This window comes from Mesoplodon mirus (assembly GCF_964341445.2).
Source record: "Mesoplodon mirus genome assembly, chromosome: 13".
NCBI lineage: Eukaryota > Metazoa > Chordata > Mammalia > Artiodactyla > Ziphiidae > Mesoplodon > Mesoplodon mirus.
The window spans coordinates 28,809,878-28,833,577 of NC_138989.1; the positions used below are offsets into that span (position 1 = coordinate 28,809,878).

General features: G+C 40.0%; 1 protein-coding gene across 2 annotated transcripts in view; it reads left to right on the forward strand.

The window, feature by feature from the left end:
- SPIRE1 (spire type actin nucleation factor 1) overlaps window positions 1-23,700 on the forward strand; it is a 184,475-nt gene that overhangs the window by 85,141 nt on the left and 75,634 nt on the right. For both annotated transcript variants that reach the window (XM_082640716.1, XM_082640717.1), the window contains exon 3: window positions 13,664-13,897. In XM_082640716.1, coding sequence (XP_082496842.1) covers window positions 13,664-13,897 — 234 coding nt within the window. The remainder of the gene's footprint in view (window positions 1-13,663; window positions 13,898-23,700) is intronic.

Here is a 23,700-nt window from a genome sequence, read left to right on the forward strand (position 1 = left end):
AGTTCCTCGACCAGGGATTAAACCCAGGCCACGGCAGTGAAAGCCCAGAATCCTAACCACTAGGCCACCAGGGAACTCCCAGTGCTATTTTCTTCTTGAGTTTTAAGAATTCTTTGTATATTTTGGATACCAGTCCATTATCAGACATGTATCTGGCAAATATTTTCTTCTAGCCGTGGCTTGTTGTTTCATTCTCTGAGCAGTGCTTTTCATGGAGCAGAATTTGTTAATTACAATGAAGTCCAACTTACCAATTTTCTCTTTCATGGGTCATGCATTGTATCTTTAAAAAATCACCAAACCCGAACTCATCTAGATTTTCTCCTACGTTATCTTTTAGTTTTAGAGTTCCGTATTTTACTTTTAGGTTTGTGGTGCTTTTTTTTTTTTTTTTTGTGGTACGCGGGCCTCTCACCATTGTGGCCTCTCCCGTCGTGGAGCACAGGCTCTGGACGCGCAGGCCCAGTGGCCATGGCTCACGGGCCCAGCCGCTCCACGGCACGTGGGGATCCTCCCGGACCGGGGCATGAACCCGTGTCCCTTGCATCGGCAGGCGGACCCCCAACCACTGTGCCACCAGGGAAGCCCTGTGATGCCTTTTGAGTTAATTTTGTGTACGGTGTAAGGCCTGAATCTAGACTCATATTTTTGCATGTGGATGTCCAGCTGCTCCAGCACCACTTGAAGAAAAGACTATCCTTTTATTTTATTTTATTTTTTTAAACATCTTTATTGGAGTATAATTGCTTTACAATGACGTGTTTCTGCTTTATAGCTTAGTGAATCAGCTATACATATACATATATCCCCATATCTCTTCCCTCTTGTGTCTCCCTCCCTCCCACCCTCCCTATCCCACCCCTCTAGGTGGTCACAAAGCACCGAGCTGATCTCCCTGTGCTATGAGGCTGCTTCCCACTAGCTAGCGGTTTTACATTTGGTAGTGTATGTATGTACATGCACTCTCTCACTTTTTCCCAGCTTACCCTTCCCCCTCCCTGTGTCCTCAAGTCCATTCTCTAGTAGGTCTGCGTCTTTATTCCCGTCCTACCCCTAGGTTCTTCATGACCTTTTGTTTTTTAAGATTCCATATATATGTGTTAGCATACAGTATTTGTTTTTCTCTTTCTGAATTACTTCACTCTGTATGACAGACTCTAGGTCCATCCACCTCACTACAATAACTCAATTTTCTTTCTTTTTCTGTCTAAGTAATCTTCCATTGTATATATGTGCCACATCTTCTTTATCCATTCATCTGTTGATGGACACTTAGGTTGCTTCCATGTCCTGGCTGTCGTAAATAGAGCTGCAATGAACATTGTGGTACATGACTCTGAATTATGGTTTTCTCAGGGTATATGCCCATTAGTGAGATTGCTGGGTCATATGGTAGTTCTATTTTTAGTTTTTTAAGGAACCTCTATACTGTTCTCCATAGTGGCTGTATCAATTTACATTCCCACCAACAAGGACTATCCTTTTAAATTGCCTGTGCTCTTTTGTCAGCAGTCAGTTGGCTATATTTTTGTGAGTCTGTTTTGTGCCCTGTATTCTGTTCCATTGATCTCTTTGTCTGTTCTTTTGCCAGTACCACCCTGTCTTGATTACTGTGGCATATCTTTTAAAAATAAAAATATGACCATATTGTCCCATTCCCTAAAACACTTCAGGGACCTGCCCTGGCTTTTACTTGATGACGATTCAGATCCTTCAGATAGCCTTTGAGGCCCTGTGTGGTGTGTGAATCACCCTTCCCCGCCTCTCTGGCCTCATCCTAGCCCTTCCTCTTGTCATTAGGAGTTTTCTTTTTCTTCCATGTTCTTCCTGACCTCTAGGCCCTCATGCTCACTGTTTTCTCTCTTTGGATTTCTTTTCTAAACCCCTCTGATCCTGGTTAACTCTACTTACCTTTCAGGTTTCAGTTTAAAATTTATTTCCTTCTTCCCTCCCTTCCTTCCTCCCTTCCTTCCTCCCTCCCTCCCTTCCTCCTTCCCTTCCTCCCTTCCCCCCTCCCTCCCTTTCTTCCTTCCTTCTTCTCTCTCTTTCTTTATTTTTTGGCTGCGTTAGGTCTTTGTTGCTGCGCGGCTTTCTCTAGTTGTGGCAAGCGAGCGCTACTCTTCGTTGCGGTGCATGGGCTTCTCATTGCAGTGGCTTCTCTTGTTGTGGAGCATGGGCTCTAGGTGCTCGGGCTTCAGTAGTTGCAGCTCATGGGCTCAGTAGTTGTGGCTCGTGGGCTCTAGAGCACAGGCTCAGTAGTTGTGGTGCACGAGCTTAGTTGCTCCGCGGCATGTGGGATCTTCCCAGACCAGGGATCGAACCCGTGTCCCCTGCATTGGGAGGCGGATTCTCAACCACTGCATCACCAGGGAAGTCCTAAAATTAATTTTCTTAATGAAGGCTTCCTTGATCTTCAGACTAGATTAGGGCTCCCTATTAAATTATGCTCTCATGACACCCTTCCTTTTTTTTATTATAATGTGTAGCACAATCATTTGTCTTATTTATTATCTGTTTTCCCTAGGACAAAAGCTTTTTGAAGGCCAGAGACCTCATCTATTCCTTCATCGCCACATATACTTAATTCTTAGTAGATATCTGTTGACTGAATTAATGAGTGAAGGGAAGGGCGCTAAGTACACTGGACATTAGCTAGATTAACTAATAGAAAACTAGGCTTTTGGGGGATAAGTTTTACTAGATATGAGTGTACCACAGTTAGTATTTAGAGATTGCAACAGGATATTTTAGTAAGTCTTTTGTAGTATTTTTGTGAGCAAGATGGATAAGTGTCAGGTCAGTATTTACAAAGGTAGATTGTAATCGATGTCAGCATGGGAAAAATGTCTCTGGTTTTCTGTAGGTCTTCTTGGTTGGAACTCTCCTATTTAATATTTAAATCACTTTTCTGAAGCCTCAGAAGGCATACCCAAATTGGTAGGTTTTGTAAGTTTAGGAGTGATAGATAATGAATTAAATGGTGGACTTTAGACTTTAAGTGATTTTCCTAAGCTAAAATGATTAGTCACAATAAATAGGATAAAATAGATTTGAGAAAAATGTAAAACCTTTTACCATGTCTTAAAAAAAAATCTTTAGAAACGCAGGCTAAGAGAGAAAGATGTTTAGCTAATATGTGGTGGTCCTGACTTGGCTACTGTGGTTGACTGTAAACCCAGGGTATCAGCAATTTAATGAGTTGACCAGAAATTTGAATAGCAAACAGGGTGTATTTATAGAGGCATGTGGTGCGCAATGAGGGAGGTGCTCATTTGGTATATTCTCTGATGATTGTACTGCACATGGAATAGGATTTAATTCTGGATGCCACATTTTAGACAAACACTGGCAGACTAGGAGATGTTCACATGTGAAGCTTTGTGGTATAGTAGAATTCTGGGTATGGAATTTCATACGTAACAAGGCCAGGTTGGAGTCCCCGCTGGCTTTGTTACTTGTTAACTGTCTGACGATTAGCAATTTATTGACCCTCTTTCAAGCTCAGTTCCCTCATCTTTAAAATGTGGATAATGTCTACTTAACAGGATTGTGACGAATAAAGGAAAACGTGCTTAATAAAATGCTATACAGATATAAGGAAGTCCCATTTGTCTAATTGGCAAGGGGACTTGAAGAGATGAAGAAACTTTTTATTTTAATTTTTAGGCTGGCGGCGGTGGGTGTTTTTTGGCAGTGAGGCAGGATGGTGACGGCAAGAGCAGCTATTGTTTGTTGGTGTCAGCTCAAGTTCCAGGTGCTGTGCTTGACACCCTTGATATGGGTCATTCCCATTTCATCAGATTTGGCATTAAAGGCTTTTGTGCTACTGCAGTTTACATGTTTAACAAAGATTTTAAAGTATATACTCTGTGTAAAGCAAAGCGCTAGGCATTGTAGCAAATACCAGGAAGAATCATACTTGACCCCTGTCCTAGAGAAGTTTACATTTTAGTAAAGGAGACAGATACAGACTCAGATATTTTTAGGAAGTACAAGTCAACATGAAGAGGGGCTAGATGAAGGGTGGTGTGGTCAGAGGAAGATGGGATATGGGTTTGGTGGGCTTGTAGCTAACCTTGGGTGGTCACACGAAGCATGGTGTTAGCGTGTGGGCTGCTGTCCTGTGCGAGGCTGCCCTCGGGACGGCACGGCTGGATCTGAGGCCAGGGACCAGGCAGTTCCATTCCTGTGTCTTATTACCCCAGAGCCATGGGCTTCATAGCCGCCTGTCACTAGCTGAGAGGTAATTAGGCATGACGTAGCAGCCTTAAATTTTGGAATGTGTGGTTTTATTTAATACCTTCTTCTCCCGCCCTTTGTCAATCAGTTAGGCTTAAAAACTACAGCTTTCTGTGCTTCACTTGTTCCATTTAACATTAAGGTTTTATACTGCACTTCCTGCTCACTTTAATGAATGTTAGAGGTGCCACTGTGACAGGACATGACTGATGATTTTCCAGCTGTTTGGAGACTGGTGACTCAGATTAATATTCAGATCTGACACTGCTCTTTCTCTTGGATTTTCTTAATATTTCCACAAGTTTTGGAAAATGAGCTTCTAAAATTAGTATAAATAAGTATATATTTAGGCAAGCTGGTATGTCCATGTACTGTTACGTTTCAGTTATTTTTTGGGTGGTCACCCTTTATCCCCAGCTCAAGACTGTGTGTGAAGAACTAGGTATATGCTTCTCTAACAAAAGGCTAGAGGTTCCCTTAGTCCGTGAAAGTGGTGAGTCACCTGGTGTACATGTCAGTCTAATAATGCCCAGCCTTGTTATGCTATGTTTCTAAGAGGTTGGTTTAAATATAGGACTGCCGCATGGCTCAGGTTTAAATCGGGAATGGTGAATAGGTTTGGGACATTTAAACCAGGTTGGACATAGTTTATCCTTGAGTTAAGAGACCCTCCAAAATGTTTCAGAGCTGTTTGGGGCTGGGATGCCACTAGGTAGCATGGCTTCTGTCCATAAAATCTGTATCCAGCTGTCAACCGTACATGTCCACTTCCGTAAGAGTGGAAGGAATTTATATTTTGGTTAATTCATTTATTAACTATTGAGTCTTTGCTCTTTATAAAATAATGTTAAGATATGAAGATGAATCGTAGAAGATTTTGTCATCAAGGAGCTTAGTCTTGTTGGGGGATTAAGATATATACATAATTAACTGTAACCCAAGTTTAAAAAGTGAAACGTGGGCTTCCCTGGTGGTGCAGTGGTTGAGAGTCTGCCTGCCGATGCAGGGGACATGGGTTCGGGCCCTGGTCTGGGAGGATCCCACATGCCGTGGAGCAGCTAGCCCCGTGAGCCACAATTGCTGAGCCTGCGCGTCTGGAGCCTGTGCTCCGCAGCAAGAGAGGCTGCGATAATGAAAGGCCCGCGCACCGCGATGAGGAGTGGCCCCCGCTTGCCGCAACTAGAGAAAGCCCTTGCACAGAAATGAAGACCCAACGCAGCCATAAATAAATAAATAAAATTAAAAAAAAAAGTGAAACGTAAGCACATAAGGGTGTAAGTCAATGTCATGGCTAGTCTGAAGAAAAAATTACTGTTTTCATGTAGGAAAAAAGGGTAGGTAGAGACTGTGATGTGATGGTAAAATCAGAGTTAACGAGTCTTCCATGGAGGAGATTGCTTTGAGTAGGGGGATGGAAAAACGAGTAGGATTTGGACATACAAAAATACAGGGGAAAGACCATGTAGAAAGTAGGAATGATGCTGAATACTAGCATAGGGACAAAGTGTAGAGCATTTAAAGGAAAGAATAAGAAATTAGTATATTTGGATCACAGCGCTCATGAGTGATAATAAAAGAAAATTAGGCTGAAAAGTTATAGCAAGATGAGAAAAAAGGTATGAGTGGATTTGTCATTTAAGATCTACTCACCCACCTTGGGAATGTCTAGAAGACACAGCTTTTACCATGATTGTGAGAAATAAATTTATGAGGGGGACCCTGGTACCCTTGAAGAGCTTTATGATCATCCTTCTTTGTAGGTTAGATCTTACAGAGGAGGGACTGCAGTCACTGAATTGGGAAACCTAAAGGCAATGGGAATAACTGGATCCTGCGGTGGTAGCACTTAGCCACACCCACAAGGCACGATGGGTGTGGTCACCATAATACACTGCAGAGTCAAAGCAGCATTTATTTATTTATTTTTTAAAGCAGCATTTAGAATACTCTGACTCCCAGAGACCTATGGCATTAGCTACTCGATCATGGTGTTCTTAGAAGTGACATACATAGGAAGGAAGCCCACTAAATTCTCACTTGATAGGTATAAACAGAAAAGTTCTAGGTTAAGTGAACAGAAGTCTAACTTTTGAATCATAAAAACTGAGAGTCATGGCTTTTCAATCAATTCCCAGACTTGAGCCGTTTACAAGCCCAGAATCCTTTGAATGAAGGAGAGTCAAGGTCCCCTTGGGGAGAGGACCCCAATATGCTGCCAGATATTTACATTGTTCATCTTTCTCCCAGCCTTCCGCAAAGGGACCTACAGCCTTTTACCATGGTAACTGAGCATTGGAGGAGAGGAAACAAGCAGACCTTTTGGGGACTACTGGACACTGGCTCTGAACTGACACTGATTCTAGGAGACTCAAAATGTGACCTCAGTATAGCAGTTAGAACAGCGCTTATGGAGGTCGGATGATCACTAGAGTTTTAGTTCAGATCTGTCTCACAGTGAGGCCAGTGTGCTCCTGAACCCATCCTGAATCTGGTTATTTCCCCAGTCATCTCTTCAGTTCTGGTGTGCATAGACATCCTCACAGGTCTGGTTCCCTGACCTGTGAAGTAAGAGCTGGTATGTGGGGAAGACCAAGTAGAAGCCAGCAGAGTGGCCTCTACCTAGGAAAGTAGTACACCAAAAGCAACAACGCTGCATTCCTGGAGGGACTGCGGAGATTAGTGTTACCATCCGGGACTTGAAAGATGCAGGCGTGCTGACTCCCACCATAGCTCCATGCAAGCTGCCTATTTGGCTTGTGCAGAAGAGAGATGGATCTTGGAGAATGACCTTAGATTATTGTAAGTTTAGCCAGGTGGTAGCTCCAGTTACAGCTGCTGTACCAGATGTGGCTTCATTGCTTGGGCAACTTACACATCCCCTGGCACCTAGTATGCAGCTATTGACCTGACAAATGCCTTTCTTGCCGTACCTGTCAGTGAAGACCACTAGAAGCAGTTTGCTTTCATCTGGCAAGGCCAGCACTGCACGTTCACTGACCTACCTCAGGGGTGTATCAGCTCTCCAGCCCTGTGTCATAATTTAGTTCACAGGGGTCCTGATTGCCTTACTCTTCCACAAAATATCACACTCGCCCATTATTCCTGACATTATGCTGATTGGATCTAGTGAGCGAGAAGTAGCAACTATGCCAAACTTAATGGCAAGACATTTGTGTGTCAGAGGGTGAGAAATAAATCTGACAAAAATTCAGGGGCCGTCTGCCTCAGTGAAATTTCTAGGGGTCCAGTGGTGTGGGGCATGTCAAGATAACCCTTCCAAGGCCCCTCCTGCAACCAAAAAAGAGGCACAATGCCTGGTGGCCTCTTTGGACTTTGAAGGCAACATATTCCTCACTTGAGTGCTACTCCAGCCCATTTACCAAGTGACCCAGAAAACTGCTAGTTTTGAGTGGAGTCGTTGCCCCCCCCCGCCGACCACACTATCTTCTCTGTGTCAGTCCCTGCCTGTGGCCTCATGGGGCGTTGCCCACAGTCAGTTGACTGAGGAAGAGAAAACTCAGGCCAGATAGACAGACGGTTCTGCCTGGCCTGTGGGCACCAGCTGCACCACTGCCGCCCATCTCTGGGACACCCCCAAAGGACAGTGGTGAGCAGAGGCCCTCCTGGTGGGCAGAACTTCCAGCAGTGCACCCGGTTGTTCCTTGAAAGAGAAGTGGTCAGAGGTACAACTGTACACCGATCCCTGGGCTGCGACTTGATGGTCAAGGACTTGGAAGGAACATGACTGGGAAGTTGGTGACAAGGAAATTTGGGGAGAGATATGTGGATAGACCTCCCTGAATGGGGAAAAAACATGAAGATATGTGTGTCCCATGTGAATGCTCACCAAAGAGTGACCTCAGCAGAGGAGGATTTTAATATTCAAGTGGATAGGATGACCCGTTGTATGGACACCACCCAGCCACCCCTGTCATCACCCAGTGGGCTCATGAACGTGGCTACAGGGGCAGGGGTGGGGGTTACACATGGATTTCCACTCACCCAAGGCTAACCTGGCTATGGCCACCACTGAGTGCTCAGTCTGAAGCAGCAGACACCAGCACTGAGTCCCCAGTATGGCATCATTCCCCAGGGTGACCAGCCAGCTACCTGGTGGCAGGTTGATTACGTTGGACCACTTCCATCATGGAAGGGGCAGTATTCTGTCCTTCCTGGAAGACACATTGACTCTGGGTATGGACTTACCTTCCCTCATGCAGTGCTTCTTCCAAAACTCCCATCCATGGACTTACAGATTGCCATCATGGAGTCCACACAGCATTGCTTCTGATCAAGGAACTCTCTTCACAGCAAATGAAGTATGGCAGTGGGCCCCTGCCCATGGAATTCACTGGTCTTACTCTGTTCCCCGCCGTCCTGAAGCAGCAGTCGTGATAGAATGGTGGAATGGCCTTTTGAAAGACTCTGTTACAGTGACAGCTAGGTGGCAGTCCCTTGCAGCGCTGGGGCAGGGTTCTCCAATATATGATGCTGTTTTTCTCAAAGTCAGGAATCAAGGGGTAGAAATGGGAGGGCCACCACTCACCATTGCCCCTAGTGACCCACAGTGACATTTTTGCTTCTTGTTCCTGCTCTGCCTCTGCTCTGCTCTGCTGGCCTGAAGGTCCTAATTCCATCAGGAGACGCAACAATGAGTCCATTGAATTGGAAGTTAAGACTGCTTCTCGTCCACTTCAGGTTCCTCATTCCTGTGAATCAGCAGGCAAAGAAGGAGTTACCGTGCTGTCTGGGGTGACTGGCCCTGATTCCCAAGGGGAGATTGGGCTGCTCCTCCTCAGTGGAGCTAAGGAAGAGTATGTCTGGAATACAGGAGAGCCCTTAAGGTGTCTCTTAGAATTACCATGCCCTGTGATTAAAACCAGGGGAGAACCACAACCCAATCCAGGCAGGACTACTAATGGCAGGAATGAAGGTTTATCTCACACCACCAAGGAAAGAACCATGACCGACTGAGGTGCTTACTAAAGGCAAAGGGAATGTGGAATGGATACTGGAAGAAGGTTGTTATAAATACCATCTATGACCACATGACCAGTTACAGACCCAAGGACTGCAATTGTCATGAGTATTTCCTCCTTATTTCGTTTGAGTATGTATGTATGTGTATCTCAAGTATCTCTGTTTTCTTCCCTCTCTGATCCCTTTATTTGTAACATAAGATGTATTGATTTTATACATAATACTTAGGTATTATTAACTTTACATTTAAACTTGTGGGATATCAAAGGAGAAGAGTAAAAATCACTCAAGGATTTTGATCCTCATGTGAAGGGGTTAGTGATTTTTGGTTGTATACGAGAGAGTTGTGTCATGTTAGGTGGAATTGTGACTTTGTTATTGTCTTCTTTTGGTGATGAAGGTTTAAGGAGACCTTTATGAGTGTCAAGTTGACAAGGAATTAGTTTTATGTGTCAACTTGACTGAGTCATGGGCTGCCCAGATATTTGATCAAGCATTATTCTAGGTGTTTCCATGAAGGTGCTTTTGAATGAGATTAACATTTAAATCAGTAGACTGAGCAAAGCAGATTGTCCTTCCTTATGTGGATGGGCCTCATCCAATCTGTTGAAGGCCTGAATAGAACAAAAAGCTGACCTCCTGTGAGTAAGAGAGAAAATTTTTCCTGATGGCTTTTGGGCTGGAACATTGGCTTTTTTCCTGCCTTTGCAGTCAGATTGAAATATTGGCTCTTCCTGGGTCTCAAGCTTGCTGGCCTTTGGACTGGGAACCATTCCATCGGCTCTCCTGGGTCTCCAGCCTCCTAACTCACCCTGCAGATTTGGGACTTATTGGTCTCCATGACTGCATGAGCCAATTCCTTATGGTAAATCGCTTTCTGTATAAATATATACATCCTATTGGTTCTCTCTAGAGAGCCTTGACCTAATACACATTTGGTTAATCCTGACTGATGCAGATTTAGTCACTGCTAGGTTAAATAGTTTGAAACCACTTTGGAAAGATTAATCCTGCATCATTGTATACAATGAATAGAAATGAAGAGATACTGGGGAAAGGAAGACCAGTTAGGCTCTTTCAGCTACCTAGGCAACAAGTTTCTCTGAGCTAGAAATATAAGTTAAGGAAACAGCAGAGCACATATCATATTTGTAGAACTTGTAATGGATAAAAGTACTTTGCAGGAGACAGTGGAAGAGAGTAGAATGCGTGAACTCTGAGGAACTCCATCATTAATGCAGCTGCAGGAGAAGGTACTTACAGGCAGACTGAGGAGGAGAAGCTGCTGAGTTGAGAGGAAATCAGAAGTCCAGAGTCCTTAGAACAGAAGACTGTTGTCAGTTGTGTCTGATGCCACTGAACAGCCATTTGGGATGAGGACAGAGTAGTTCAATAGTTTGGGCATATAGATATCGTTTGTGATTTTACCTGTGGTTTCAGGGGCTTCAAAAGATTAGATGCCAGACTGGAATGGCTTAAACAGTGACTAGGAGAGAGAAGAGAGACAGTATATGTAAGACGGCCCCTTATGAGAAGCTTTGCTGGGAAAGGTAGCACAGAAACGGGATTGTGGCTGGAGGGGCATGAGAGGTTCAGGGAGAGTGGGATTGACCTTTGATAGGAAGAGAAACACTTCCTCCACTGTGAAAGGAAGGAAGGGCAAAGTAAGTGTAGACGCCTATCATATTATGCGTTTGAAGGTGGGGAAATGAGTGCATTTTCATCTAGGGACTTTCACTTTGTAGTGGAGTATGAAGGAGAGTTATCAGCTGAGACCCAGTGAGGCAAAAGGGGTGTTGGAGGTCTGCAGAGTTGAGGAACAGACGGGCCCTTGAGGGAAAGTCCTGATTGGGGAAGGGAATGAAGCTTTCTGGGCAGCTCTGGGGTCCTTGCTAAGGTCGGAAGCCATCATTGGTGTTGGTATTTACTGTGGATTCTTTTTTCAGCTCGGGTGGGGGTGGGGTAGGGATATAGATGGCTAGATTCATCCAAGCACGTAAGACTCAGTTAAATGTAACTTCTATGCGAGAATAATTGCATTAAGACCTTCTCGGCCTTGGGACTTCCCTGGTGGTCCAGTGGCTAAGACTCCGCGCTCCCAGTGCAGGGGGCCCAGGTTCGATCCCTGGTCAGGGAACTAGATCCCACATGCCGCAGCTAAGAGTTAGCATGCCACAACTGAAAGATCCCATGTGCTTCAACTAAATATCCCACACGTGGCAACAAAGATCCCCTGTGCTGCAACTAAGACCTAGCATAGCCAAATAAATAAGTAAGTAAATAAATAAGTCCTTCTCAGCCTTAAAAAGAATGTACTGAACATAATTTAACTTTTCTTGATGTCTAAGGTTTTCATTATATTAGCTATGATGCTCTGATTGTTAAAGTGATTGCTCTAGGTTCAAGTCGATGGGTGTTTATTACACATACATCACAATGCCAGGCTCTGCTGACATTGAACTGAAAGGTAAAATCCCTGCCCTAAGTAGTACCTGCCTGTGGTGAGAGAGTCCCTGGCTGTGTGGACCTTCTGCCAGGGAAACACAGAACAGGTACCCTTTCCAGGACAGATGGGTGGATGGGGGTGGGGTGTTGAGGGAGGTTTGGTCCCCAGAAGAGGTGACCACAGTAGTCAGCTGACTTGGAACTCAGAAGATCCATTGTCACACAAAACAACTTTGAAAATAGTGGTTAGAGTTCCAGTCAGACCATTAAAAACTAATGAAAAGGGGCTTCCCTGGTGGCGCAGTCGTTGAGAGTCCGCCTGCTGATGCAGGGGACGCAGGTTCGTGCCCCAGTCCGGGAGGATCCCACATGCCACAGAGCGGCTGGGCCCATGAGCCATGGCCGCTGAGCCTGTGCGTCCGGAGCCTGTGCTCTGCAATGGGAGAGGCCACAACAGTGAGAGGCCCATGCAAAACAAACAAACAAACAAACAACTAATGAAAATATTACATATTTTCAGTGAGAAATATTACAAAGAAACAACCCAGTATTATTTAAAAATTAGAAGCTGAGAATTTATAAGCCTTTTATTCATTTTGAAGTTTGTGTTGAGAAAATATTATTTCACTTGATAAGGTAGATTTCAGATTTTGTGGAGATTTTTTGAGTGAATGCTTGAGTGCTTTTAAGGGCTATAATATATGCTGGCAGTGACTCCATGTATTTAACTCATTGTCAAAACTTCTGTCTTTTCCTTTTCTTTGGTACCAAATAAACAACTTAAAAAAAAAACCAACAACACAGCACTATGGCTACAAGTGGAATAAAGGGAAGGAATGATGTATGCATGTCTGTATATTAACTGGATAAACACTGGAAAAGGGTGAGCTGGGGGCAGATAACATTTATTCAGTACGCGTTAGAAGTCATGTACTAAGTACTTCCACGTGTAACAAATGCATTTAGCCTTAACAAAACCCCATGAGATGTAGATATCATTGATACCTATTTTACAGATAAGAAAATAAATAATTTAACTAAAATAAATAATTTGCCCTGAGTCAAATGGTTAGTGGTAAAAGTGGCAAAATCCTACATGTTTGGCTTTATTTCCTGTGTTCTTCCCTCCAAAATGGCTAAGGTAAAATGAGCTGTTGGCATTGTAAAAATTTTTTAATAACAGTTATTTATCTGTGATTTTTCTGAGCAGAAAAGAAGGTAGTGTTGTGGAATAAAGTAGAATTCCTTGTATTGGCCAAAGCCCAAAGCATTTGTCAGGGTGATAGTAGACAGGGATGTATATTCAGCGTTCATAAATCAGGTTCGTATTTCTTGGGAGATAGTAGTGGTGGGGGTGAGTGGCAGGGAGGATTATCTATGCACTACACTGAAAGTTCAGAGTTTGAAAGTCTCTCACTTGTTTGCATCATATGAGGGATATGTGTTTCTAATAACTGAATGGAACTCAATGAGCAGTACATATATGGCTATTAATAGATTTTGTTGTTGTTGTTGTTTAAGCTTACGTTAGCTGCTACCAATCATTGATTTTTCAGTCTCAGATCCTTGGTATGTCTATGAAATCCCTAATTAGATAAGCATTGCCATAAGAGTTCTGAATGGATATGATCTTTGATAACTCTGTCCGTTCTCAAAAATATCTTTTGGAAATGTGGAAAATCAACCTGGTTGGTATTGTTGGTATTTTATATAAATGGAGAATACAGGTTTTAGTGTATGATATAAATCTAAGAAACATGAAAAGGGTTTGTGTATGTGTTATATACTAGTTTGAAGAAATCACACAAAAATTTCCATCTGAGATTTTTTTAAAAGCATAGTTGAGACTTTTAAATATCTCTTCAAATTTAATTTGTCATGTTTCTTAAATGGAATAAATTAGACCTAGCTTATATCATACTAAATATTTTATGCCTTACAGTTAGTTCTATAAAAATGTTTAGTCATCTCTATTAACCACCTTCCTTAATGTTCCTAGGTTATTGAATCTTTGGGAATTATTATTTATAAGGCACTGGACTATGGCTTGAAGGAGAATGAAGAAAGGGAATTAAGCCCTCCCCTGGAGCAGCTCATCGATCGCATGGCCAACACGGTAGAGGCTGATGGCAGCAATGATGAGGGCTATGAGGCTGCAGATGAAGGTCTGGAGGAGGAGGAAGATGAGAAGAGAAAAATCTCAGCAATCCGGTCCTATAGAGATGTCATGAAGGTAAAGTTTACAATAGTACCTCTTTCTTTGAAGAGTTGTTATTTCACTTTAAAAAACTGAATGGTGATTTAGCATTTGATAATAGTACTTAGACTTTGAGCTATAAGTGAAATGTGTTCTAATTTCATTCTTTTACATGTAGCTGTCCAGTTTTCTCAGCACCACCTATTGAAGAGACTGTCTTTTCTCCATCAAATATCCTTGCCTCCCTTGTCATAGATTAATTGACCATAGGTGCGTGGGTTTATCTCTGGGCTTTCTATCCTGTTCCATTGATCTATATTTCTGTTTTTGTGCCAGTACCATACTGTTTTGATTATTGTAGCTTTGTAGTATAGTCTGAAGTCAGGAAGCCGGATTCATCCAACTCTGTTTTTCTTTCTCAAGATTGCTTTGGCTATTCAAGGTCTTTTGTGTTTCCATACAAATTTAAAATTTTTTTGTTCTACTTCTGTGAAAAATGCCATTGGTAATTTGATAAGGATTTCATTGAATCTGTAGATTAGAACACTCTCTAACACCATGCATGAAAATAAACTCAAAATGGATTAAAGACCTAAATGTTAGTCCGGATACTATAAAACTTTTAGAGGAAAACATAGGCAGAACACTCTCTGACATAAATTGCAGCAATATCTTTTTTGATCCACCTCCTAGTGTAATGGAAATAAAAACAAAAATAAACAAGTGGTACCTAATTAAACTTAAAAACTTTTGCATAGCAAAGGAAATCATAAACAAAATGAAAAGACAACCCACAGAATGGGAGAAAATATTTACAAATGAAACAACCAACAGGGGATTAATCTCCAAAATATACAAACAGCTCATGCAACTCTATATCAAAAAACCAAATAACCCAATCAAAAAATGGGCAGAAGATCTAAATAGACATTTCTCCAAAAAAGATAGATGTCCAAAAAGCACATGAAAAGATGCTCAACATCACTAATTACTAGAGAAATGTAAATCAGAACTATAATGAAGTATCACCTCACAGTGGTAAGAATGGCCATCATCAAAAAATTTACAAACAATAAATGCTAGAGAGGGTGTGGAGAAAAGGGAACCCTTCTACACAGTTGCTGGGAATGTAAATTGGTACAGCCACTATGGAGAATAGTGTGGAGGTTCCTTAAAAAACTAAAAATAGAGTTGCCATATGATCCAGCAGTCCCACTCCTGGGCATATATCTGGAGAAAGCCATAATTCAAAAAGATACTTGCACTCCAGTGTTCATTGCAGCATTATTTACAGTAGCCAAGACATGGAAGCAACCTAAATGTTCATCGACAGATGAATTGATAAAGAAGATGCGGTGTATATATACAGTGGAATGTTACTCAGCCATAAAAAGAATGAAATAATGCCATTTGCAACAACATGGATGGACCTAGAGATTAACATACTAAGTGAAGTAAGTCAGAGAAAGACAAATATTATATGATATCACTTATATGTGGAATCTAATTAAAAAATGATGCAAATGAAAAAAACAAATGAAGTGAATAAGGAACTAAAAATACTTGATTCTGTGATAAATGAGGAGTAAAAAGTTTTCCATTAAGAAACAAAACTGGGACTTCCCTGGTGTGGCAGCGGTTAAGAATCCACCTGCCAATGCGGGGGACACAGGTTCAAGCCCTGGCCCGGGAAGATCCCACATGCTGCGGAGCAGCTAAGCCCACGAGCCACAACTGAAGCCTGAGCACCTAGAGCCCGTGCTCTGCAACAAGAGAAGCCACCGCAACGAGAAGCCTGCGCACTACAATGAAGAATAACCCCCGCTCACCACAACTAGAGAAAGGCCACGCACAGCAATGAAGACCCAACACAGCCATAAATTAAAAAATAAATTAAAAAAAAAAAAAGAAACAAAACTGTCTATACCTCTGAAACTGAGCTAACAGTTTTTGGTAGTGGTTTAGTGGGTGTTTGTGGGGTGGGGAACAGGGCATGGTGAAGGAGGAGGGGACACCCACCCAACCAACCATGTCAGTAGGTTAACCCTGGCACCAGTCAAATGACAGATGTCATGGCCAGATTGCTCTTGTATACTACAGATTTGGAAGATGAGGCCTGGAGAGTTATTGGAATCTTACAGTTCTACTCAATGACATTCAGTATGTTAACTTATAAAACAAAGATTCTTGGACATTCATCAGTTTGAACTGATAACTCTTACACTGTTTTATTGTTTTTTTAATTTGAGCTACTATGTCTGCCCTCCTGCCTATCTTATTTCTATCATAATATGAAAAATAAACAATTAAAATGCTTTTTTAGAAAGGTTTTATAGATTGGAGGAAAACTAAGTTTACCAATTCCATTCTTAGGAATTTTATTGGAGAATATCATATACTCACCCCTTGTTTCTTAGTTTCTATGTTAACCAAAACTGATCAGTAAAAATTTCCACCTCTGTAACAATATGTTCTGAATATTTCTTTTAGCTACATGAGAAGAAAAATAATTGCTGAAACATTTGACAAGTAAACTGAATTTTATATATCATAAAACCCATTATTCATGGCCAGATAGTGACACATAGGAGTTTGTGATTTGCTCAGTGGGTTGAAATCTTCAATTAGTAAATTGGCTCCTGTTTACATTGTTGGAAGAGAAGACAAGAATTAACTGAAGAAATATATGCTTTCTCCTTGTTGAAAGTGGAAATGTGAAACTAAGTTTGAATAATGTAAATAATAGAATATTTAGGAACTTGGAGACAATTTGTTTTTAATTCTTAGTGAGCAAGACCTTTTTATTGTGTAACTTTTCCCCCCCGAACAGTTGTTTATTCCTACCAGTCTTTCAATTTGTTATATGGTGTGTTACACTTGAAAATTACTTTCACGTCCATTGTTATCTGAGACTTAGGGTAACACTGTGAGGTATTGGGTTGGCATTGTTATACCCATTTTACAAATGGAAGAACTAAGGCTCAAAGAGGCTTGTGACTTGTCCAGATTCTTTGAACTGAGTGAATGAGAGGAAGTTAAATTCAGAGGTTTATAGTCAGGTAGGATTTAAATTGGAACCCTGTTTTTGCCAGTTTTGTACCAGTTGTTTTACCCTGGATTATTTAATCCTATGGTCCTTATTCTTTTTTTTTTTTTTTTTTTTTGCGGTACGTGGGCCTCTCACTGCTGTGGCCTCTCCCGTAGCGGAGCACAGACTGCGGACACGCAGGCCCAGTGGCCACGGCTCACAGGCCCAGCCACTCCGCGACATGTGGGATCTTCCCAGACCGGGGCACGAACCCATGTCCCCTGCATCGGCAGGAGGACTCCCAACCACTGCGCCACCAGGGAAGCCCGATCCTTATTCTTATGTAAAGAGAGAATATCTGCCTGATTGAGTTTTGTGCAGATTAAATTAAATAACATAATTAATATAAAGTACCTAGTATAGTGCTTGTCATGAATAAAAATTTAATAACACTTACTATATGCCAGGCATTTTTCTAGGTGCTAGGGATATACCAGTAACAACATACAATTGGTCCCTGTTTTTATGGTTCTTAATTGTAATGGAGAAAAACAAGATATAAACAAGTAAAGTATAAACACATATATCATTTTTTTCTGAGTCATTCCAAGGCTTTTTGCCGCTGCATATAGGTCATAATAAATTGCAGGCACAAATTTATGTCAGCGATAGAATGTGTTCTTCTCTTAAATTAAGAATATAACACCTAAAATATTTTTCTTTCAGATTGTTTGTTGAGAAACATATAGAACTAAGTGGAGCCTTACAGAAAGTATTAAGAAAAGATCATTCTTAAAAATTATTTTCTTATATATAAATATATCCTAGAAAAGATTCCTTCAGTTAACATTAGTTGAAAAGAAAAGCGATTGTAGACGTGAAGTAAACGGTGGTGGTGATGGAGAGTGAAGTATGCAGGCAAGGAAGATTAAGGAGACCAGGGGCAGGATGATGGAAGAGGAGGATGTGAAACAGTATGTAGAGAGGAAGAGTGAAAGGAGTGTTTGAGAAATGAATGAAGTTAGTAAGAGAATAGCACAAGAGCAAGTTCTTCATTTGAGACGAATGTAAAAGTCTCAGCTTACTCATGCATTCATTTACCTTCTCAGATATTTAGGGAGCATTTAGTGTGCCTTCCTTGTTCTGAGTGCTCTATCAGGTGCTTGGAGATGAACTTAACTGGGGTTAAATGAACCCCAGTGAGGTAAATATTATGGACCTTGTGTCTAGGACCATACTAGCCCATACACCTTGGTGTAAATTAGCAACCTGCTTTCCCTCTTCAGGATAATGTACTTCCATGTGTAAGAGAATTGTAATAAATAAAAATTTGCAATGTCTGTAATGTGGAGGATGTCCTTCTAGAAGGGGTACCCTTACGAATAATCTGAACATATGAAAGTGGTGGGCCAGCACTGGTTCATGGGAGGCTTGTAGGGCACAGAGAGGGGCCCTGGTGGATCCTGGTTCTCTTACACAATCCAGTCCCCCTAATAATCAGGGAATTCAAATAAAGCAATACCATTTGCCATTCTTTTGAAAGCAAGAATTTACTTTTGTTGAAATTAGAAATTATGGTAAATTTTTTTTGCTCAGTAATTGATAGCTTCAGTGTAAATTTACATAGCTCTTACATAAAATAATTTGACAGTATATTAAGAAGTCTAAAACTATTCACTATTTATAATAGCAGAATGCTAGAAATATCCCAGATGTCCATTAATAGGGAAATGGTGAATTAACTGTGGTACAGCCAACTAGTGGCGTACTATATCACTATCAAAAGGGTTGCGGAAAGATCTCCAGGATATATCATTTACATGAGAAAACAAGGTGTAGAAAATTATGTATAGTATGCCAGCATTTATCTAAGAAAATGTATGGATAAGAATATATATAAAGTATTTGCTTATATTTTTTTTTAAAAAAGAGGAAAGATAAACCAGAGTAGAAACCAGGACAGTCATTAAAGCTACACATCTATGAGTGTAGTTGATTCTGTGGATTTGATTTAGAAACCATATAAATATTTTACATAATTATGAAACAAAACTGAATATGGAAGTATAATCCCCTCAAATCCAAAGCAAACTGAGCCTAACTGTTACCGCATCAGAAACGTGACCACATAGACAGACCTGGAAAGCAACAATCACATAGTAGCAGTGAGCACAGCTGCCACCAGCTCATGGTCTCCGAATACCATTCCCTACTAAAAGAATTCCAGAATTCCTTAGAGAAATGACTAATTCCAGATCTGGGAAGGAAATGTGTAAAACAGCCTAGAACATCTTGTCATACCAGAAAGCAAACAGACCATCCAAGATTACTAAATTATGTAAAAAGGACTCAGAAGCCAACTCAAGGAGGCTCCCGCATTGGTCAGATGGAAGAATTTGATCATCAATAAGAATAGTAGCTGTGATGGATTAAAGCAGACCAAATATTCTGCATTCTCTGGACACATAAGTAATAATTAATAAAACCCTTTTGGTCACCTTTAGCAGTTGTTCAGTTGTTAACCAAGTTGTTAACCCACTTATTATTTTGACAACTGGCGTATAGACAGAATCCATTCTGCCTTTTCCATAAGGACACCACCTCAAGGCAACCAAAGAGTTTTGGATGAATGTCTCTTTATAAAAGTATTCCAACTAATAAATGAAAGGGAGGTGATAGGGATTGCAAAATGGTAATATTCTGATTCTACAAAATAATAGCATTGTGGCATCACAAGAAACCAGCAGACTTTCTGTGCCTCCGATGGAAGTTTACAGCACCACCTGTGGAGTCTTCTTGCCAAATAAACAATCTGATCAAGCCTCTAGATCTAACTAATCTAACTACCAATTTATAAGAAGTCCAGGGGACATGAAACATTTAAAATAACACCATAGGGACGCAATCAGCAAAATCAGATTGTGGGAAACTATAGCACAAATCACATAATTTCTTCAACAAGTAACTTACAAATTAAAAGGAAGGGGAGAGAGGAAAAACATTAAAAGAGACTTAATACATACCAATTGCAGTAGAACGAATCTCGATTAAAAGAAATAAATTATAAAACTGGGTATATATTTGAGATAATCAGGAAAATTTGACCTCTTACTCTATAGTTGATGATATTAGGAATTATTCATATTTTTAGATATGATAATAGTATTGTGGTTATATTTTTTAAAAAAGAACTCATTATTTAGTGATATATGCTGAAATATTTACATGTGAAATTTAGATATCTGGGATTTGCTGTAAAATAATCCTGGAGGGTGAGGCTTAAGTGGATGAGGATATAGATAAAACAAGATTAGCCATGAATTGATAATTACTAAATTGGGTGATGGGTACATTGTAATTCATTATACTATTCACCTCATTTTTTATATGTTTGAAATTTTTTCACATAGTAATACTACTATTAGGAATTTTTCAAAGAGGTCAATTTTTTGTTGTTTTGTTTTCTAGGCCCTGTGGACTTTTATTTTAATTTAATTTTATTTATTTATCAAAGAGGGTAATTTTTTAAACTTAGATAGAACTGACATATAACATTATATTAGTTTCACTTGTAAATATGTATAATGATTCCCTATTTGTATAAATTGCAAAATGATCAGCACAATAAGGCTAGTTAACATCCATCACCACACATAGTTATGAATTTTTTTTCTTGTGATGAGAAATTTTAAGCTCTACTCTTTTAGCAGCTTTCAAATAATATAATACGGTATTGTTAACTATAGTCACCATGCTGTACATTACATCCCTAGGACTTACTTATTTTATAACTGGAAGTTTGTACCTTTTGACCACCTTCACCATTTCACCCACCCTGTACCCCCAAGCCCCAACCACTGGCATCACCAATCTGTTCTTGGTACAAAGAGATGTTTTCTAAAACAAAATGTTACATAGGTACATGGAGATGTGTATCACAGCCTTATTCTGTTCTGAAACTAGAAATAAATGACTCACAAAGAAATGGTATATCAACTACATGGATTATCATATGGTCTTTAAATTATAATTATGTGGGTTATAAAGCAATATGGGAAATTTTTGTTTTAATAAATGGAAAAAAGACCACAAAATTCTGCGTGTACTGCTATGTGTATAAAGAAGAGACTGCTCGGGAATAAAGATGCAGACCTACTAGAGAATGGACTTTGAGGATATGGGGAGGGGGAAGGGTAAGCTGGGATAAAGTGAGAGAGTGGCATGGACATATATACACTACCAAATGTAAAATAGATAGCTAGTGGGAAGCAGCCGAATAGCACAGGGAGATCAGCTCCCACCTAGAGGGGTGGGCTAGGGAGGGTGGGAGGGAGGGAGATGCAAGAGGGAAGAGATATGGAGACATATGTATATGTATAACTGATTCACTTTGTTACAAAGCAGAAACTAACACACCATTGTAAAGCAATTATACTCTAATAAAGATGTAAAAAAAAAAAAAGAAATGGTAGGTGAGTTATGGTTTTCAATAAATCTATAATTTATAAAAGAGACTGTGCTGATTTATGATTTACCATAAATGGTATTAATGGCATTGTGATTCATGGGGAACCATATGGCTTCAGAAATTCCATTCCTCTTATTGTTTAGCATTTGTATAATAAATAAAATATTGTAAAATTTTAGTATGGCTATATTAAGTTATTGCCCATGAATAGTTTTATAAGTTATATTTCCAGTGTTAATCATACTTTCAAAAAAATCTGGCATGTTTCTGTAAATATAAGAATAAAGTTTACAAATAATAAGCCCTGCTTATAAAAAGCTAATATGTTTTTGGTTTGCCACATAATGTCAGAATTTGCATGCTATTTTGAAAACTCATCAGGAGAAAAAAAATTTAAGAAAAGGATGGTACTGTAGAGTGTGATTAAAAATAGAAAAAAAACCTATATTATTTAATTTTTTTTAAGATTTTTTTTTTTTTGATGTGGACCACTTTTTAAAGTCTTTATTGATTCTGTCACAATATTGCTTCTGTTTTACGTTTTTTGGTGTTTTGGCCGCAAGGCATGTGGGATCCCTGGTCCCCGACCAGAGATCGAACCTGCACCGCCTGCATTGGAAGGCAATCCCAACCACTGGACCACCAGGGAAGTCCCTAATTTTATTATACCAAGCTAGATTAGTACAGTGCACAGTTTATCTTCATCTTCAAATTGCATGTGTATTACAGACAGCTGAAGTGGAATGAGTGTGTTATTTTCATTTGTGTATAAATTTGGCCTAGGTTTAATGGAGTATATCCAAGGGAAGCCATAATGTTTGTTTGAGCTTGTCAGTTACTGAGTGAAGGTGTGTTAACATAGGTTAGTTGGGTGACCATAGTCCGTCAGTCAAATTAGAGCGACTCCAAGGAACAAACTGCAATTCTCTGTACTTCAAAATATTTGTTCTCTAAGTTTTAAAATTTGCTGGGAACGTGCTAATTTTCTCAGTGGTTTGGGCAAAAATTTAGTAATTTATCCTAACTAACTATATGATGCTGCATTTAATGAAGATGATCTTTGTTATTATCTTTGTTATTAATTTCTTATGACAAATGCATGATTATACTCACTAGGCAAAACATTTTAATTATGGTTTAAAATTATATTCTACTTAGATTTTTGCAAATAAAATTCTAAGCTTTGTGAACTATTTTTTAAAACATTTGAATTTTAGCAGTTGAGAATAAATTATGAGGAAATTTGGAGTCTAATGTTATCAACAAAAGACTGTGATATAAAACCTAAATATATCAGAAGATATAATTTTGATTATGCCTTTTTTCTCTTCTAAGGTGATATTATTTACACACACTGCAGTATGTGTCTCCAGACATAAAGAGTGACTTGGATTGCTGAACGCTTCGTAATTTAGAGTTTAAACAAAAATTGTATTCCCAATTAATTGTGCCAAAGTTTTAAAAAAAACGTTATGGTCTTTTACTGTGTAGTATTTTGACGCTAATTAGGGTAAAAGGCCAATGGATAATAGAGTTTCTGGCATACATCTTTGATTTGATATCAGATAAAGATTTTTTTCCTAGTTGGTACATTGCTTCAAAATACAAATTCTAACTTATTTGACCAAAAAATGTTTCCAAATGTTAGAAAGTATTGTAGGCTGTCTTTTTTCTAATCACATCAGTCTAACCCAGGTTTGCTGATAATTTCAAGTTTTGTTGAAAATATATAACAAGGTCTTATGTATGTAATGAAGTTTCAGAAAATTAATTTCGATTCTGGCAATATTATTAATGATTCTCTACAGAGAATTCAGATAATGGAGTTGTCAGATAGACTTTTTTTTTTTTTTTTGCGTTACGCGGGGCTCTCACTGTTGTGGCCTCTCCCGTTGCGGAGCGCAGGCTCCGGACGCGCAGGCTCAGCAGCCATGGCTCACGGGCCCAGCTGCTCCGCGGCATGTGGGATCTTCCCGGACCGGGGCACGAACTCGTGTCCCCTGCATCGGCAGGCGGACTCTCAACCACTGCGCCACCAGGGAAGCCCTCTGATCCATTTTGAGTTAATATTTATGTATGGTGTGAGATAGGGGTACCACTACTTCTTTTTTTTTTTTTTTTTTTTTTTTGCATGTGGATATCCAGTTTTCCCAGTATCATTTGTTGAAGAGAATATTCTTTCCCTACTTAATGGTCTGGGCACTTTTGTGAAAAATGAATCAATCATAGATACATGGGTTTATTTCTGGATTCAGTTCTATTTCATTGATCTGTATGTTTGTCCTTATGCAAGTACCACTTTGTTTTGATTAGTATAACTTTGAGGTAAGTTTTGAAATTTGG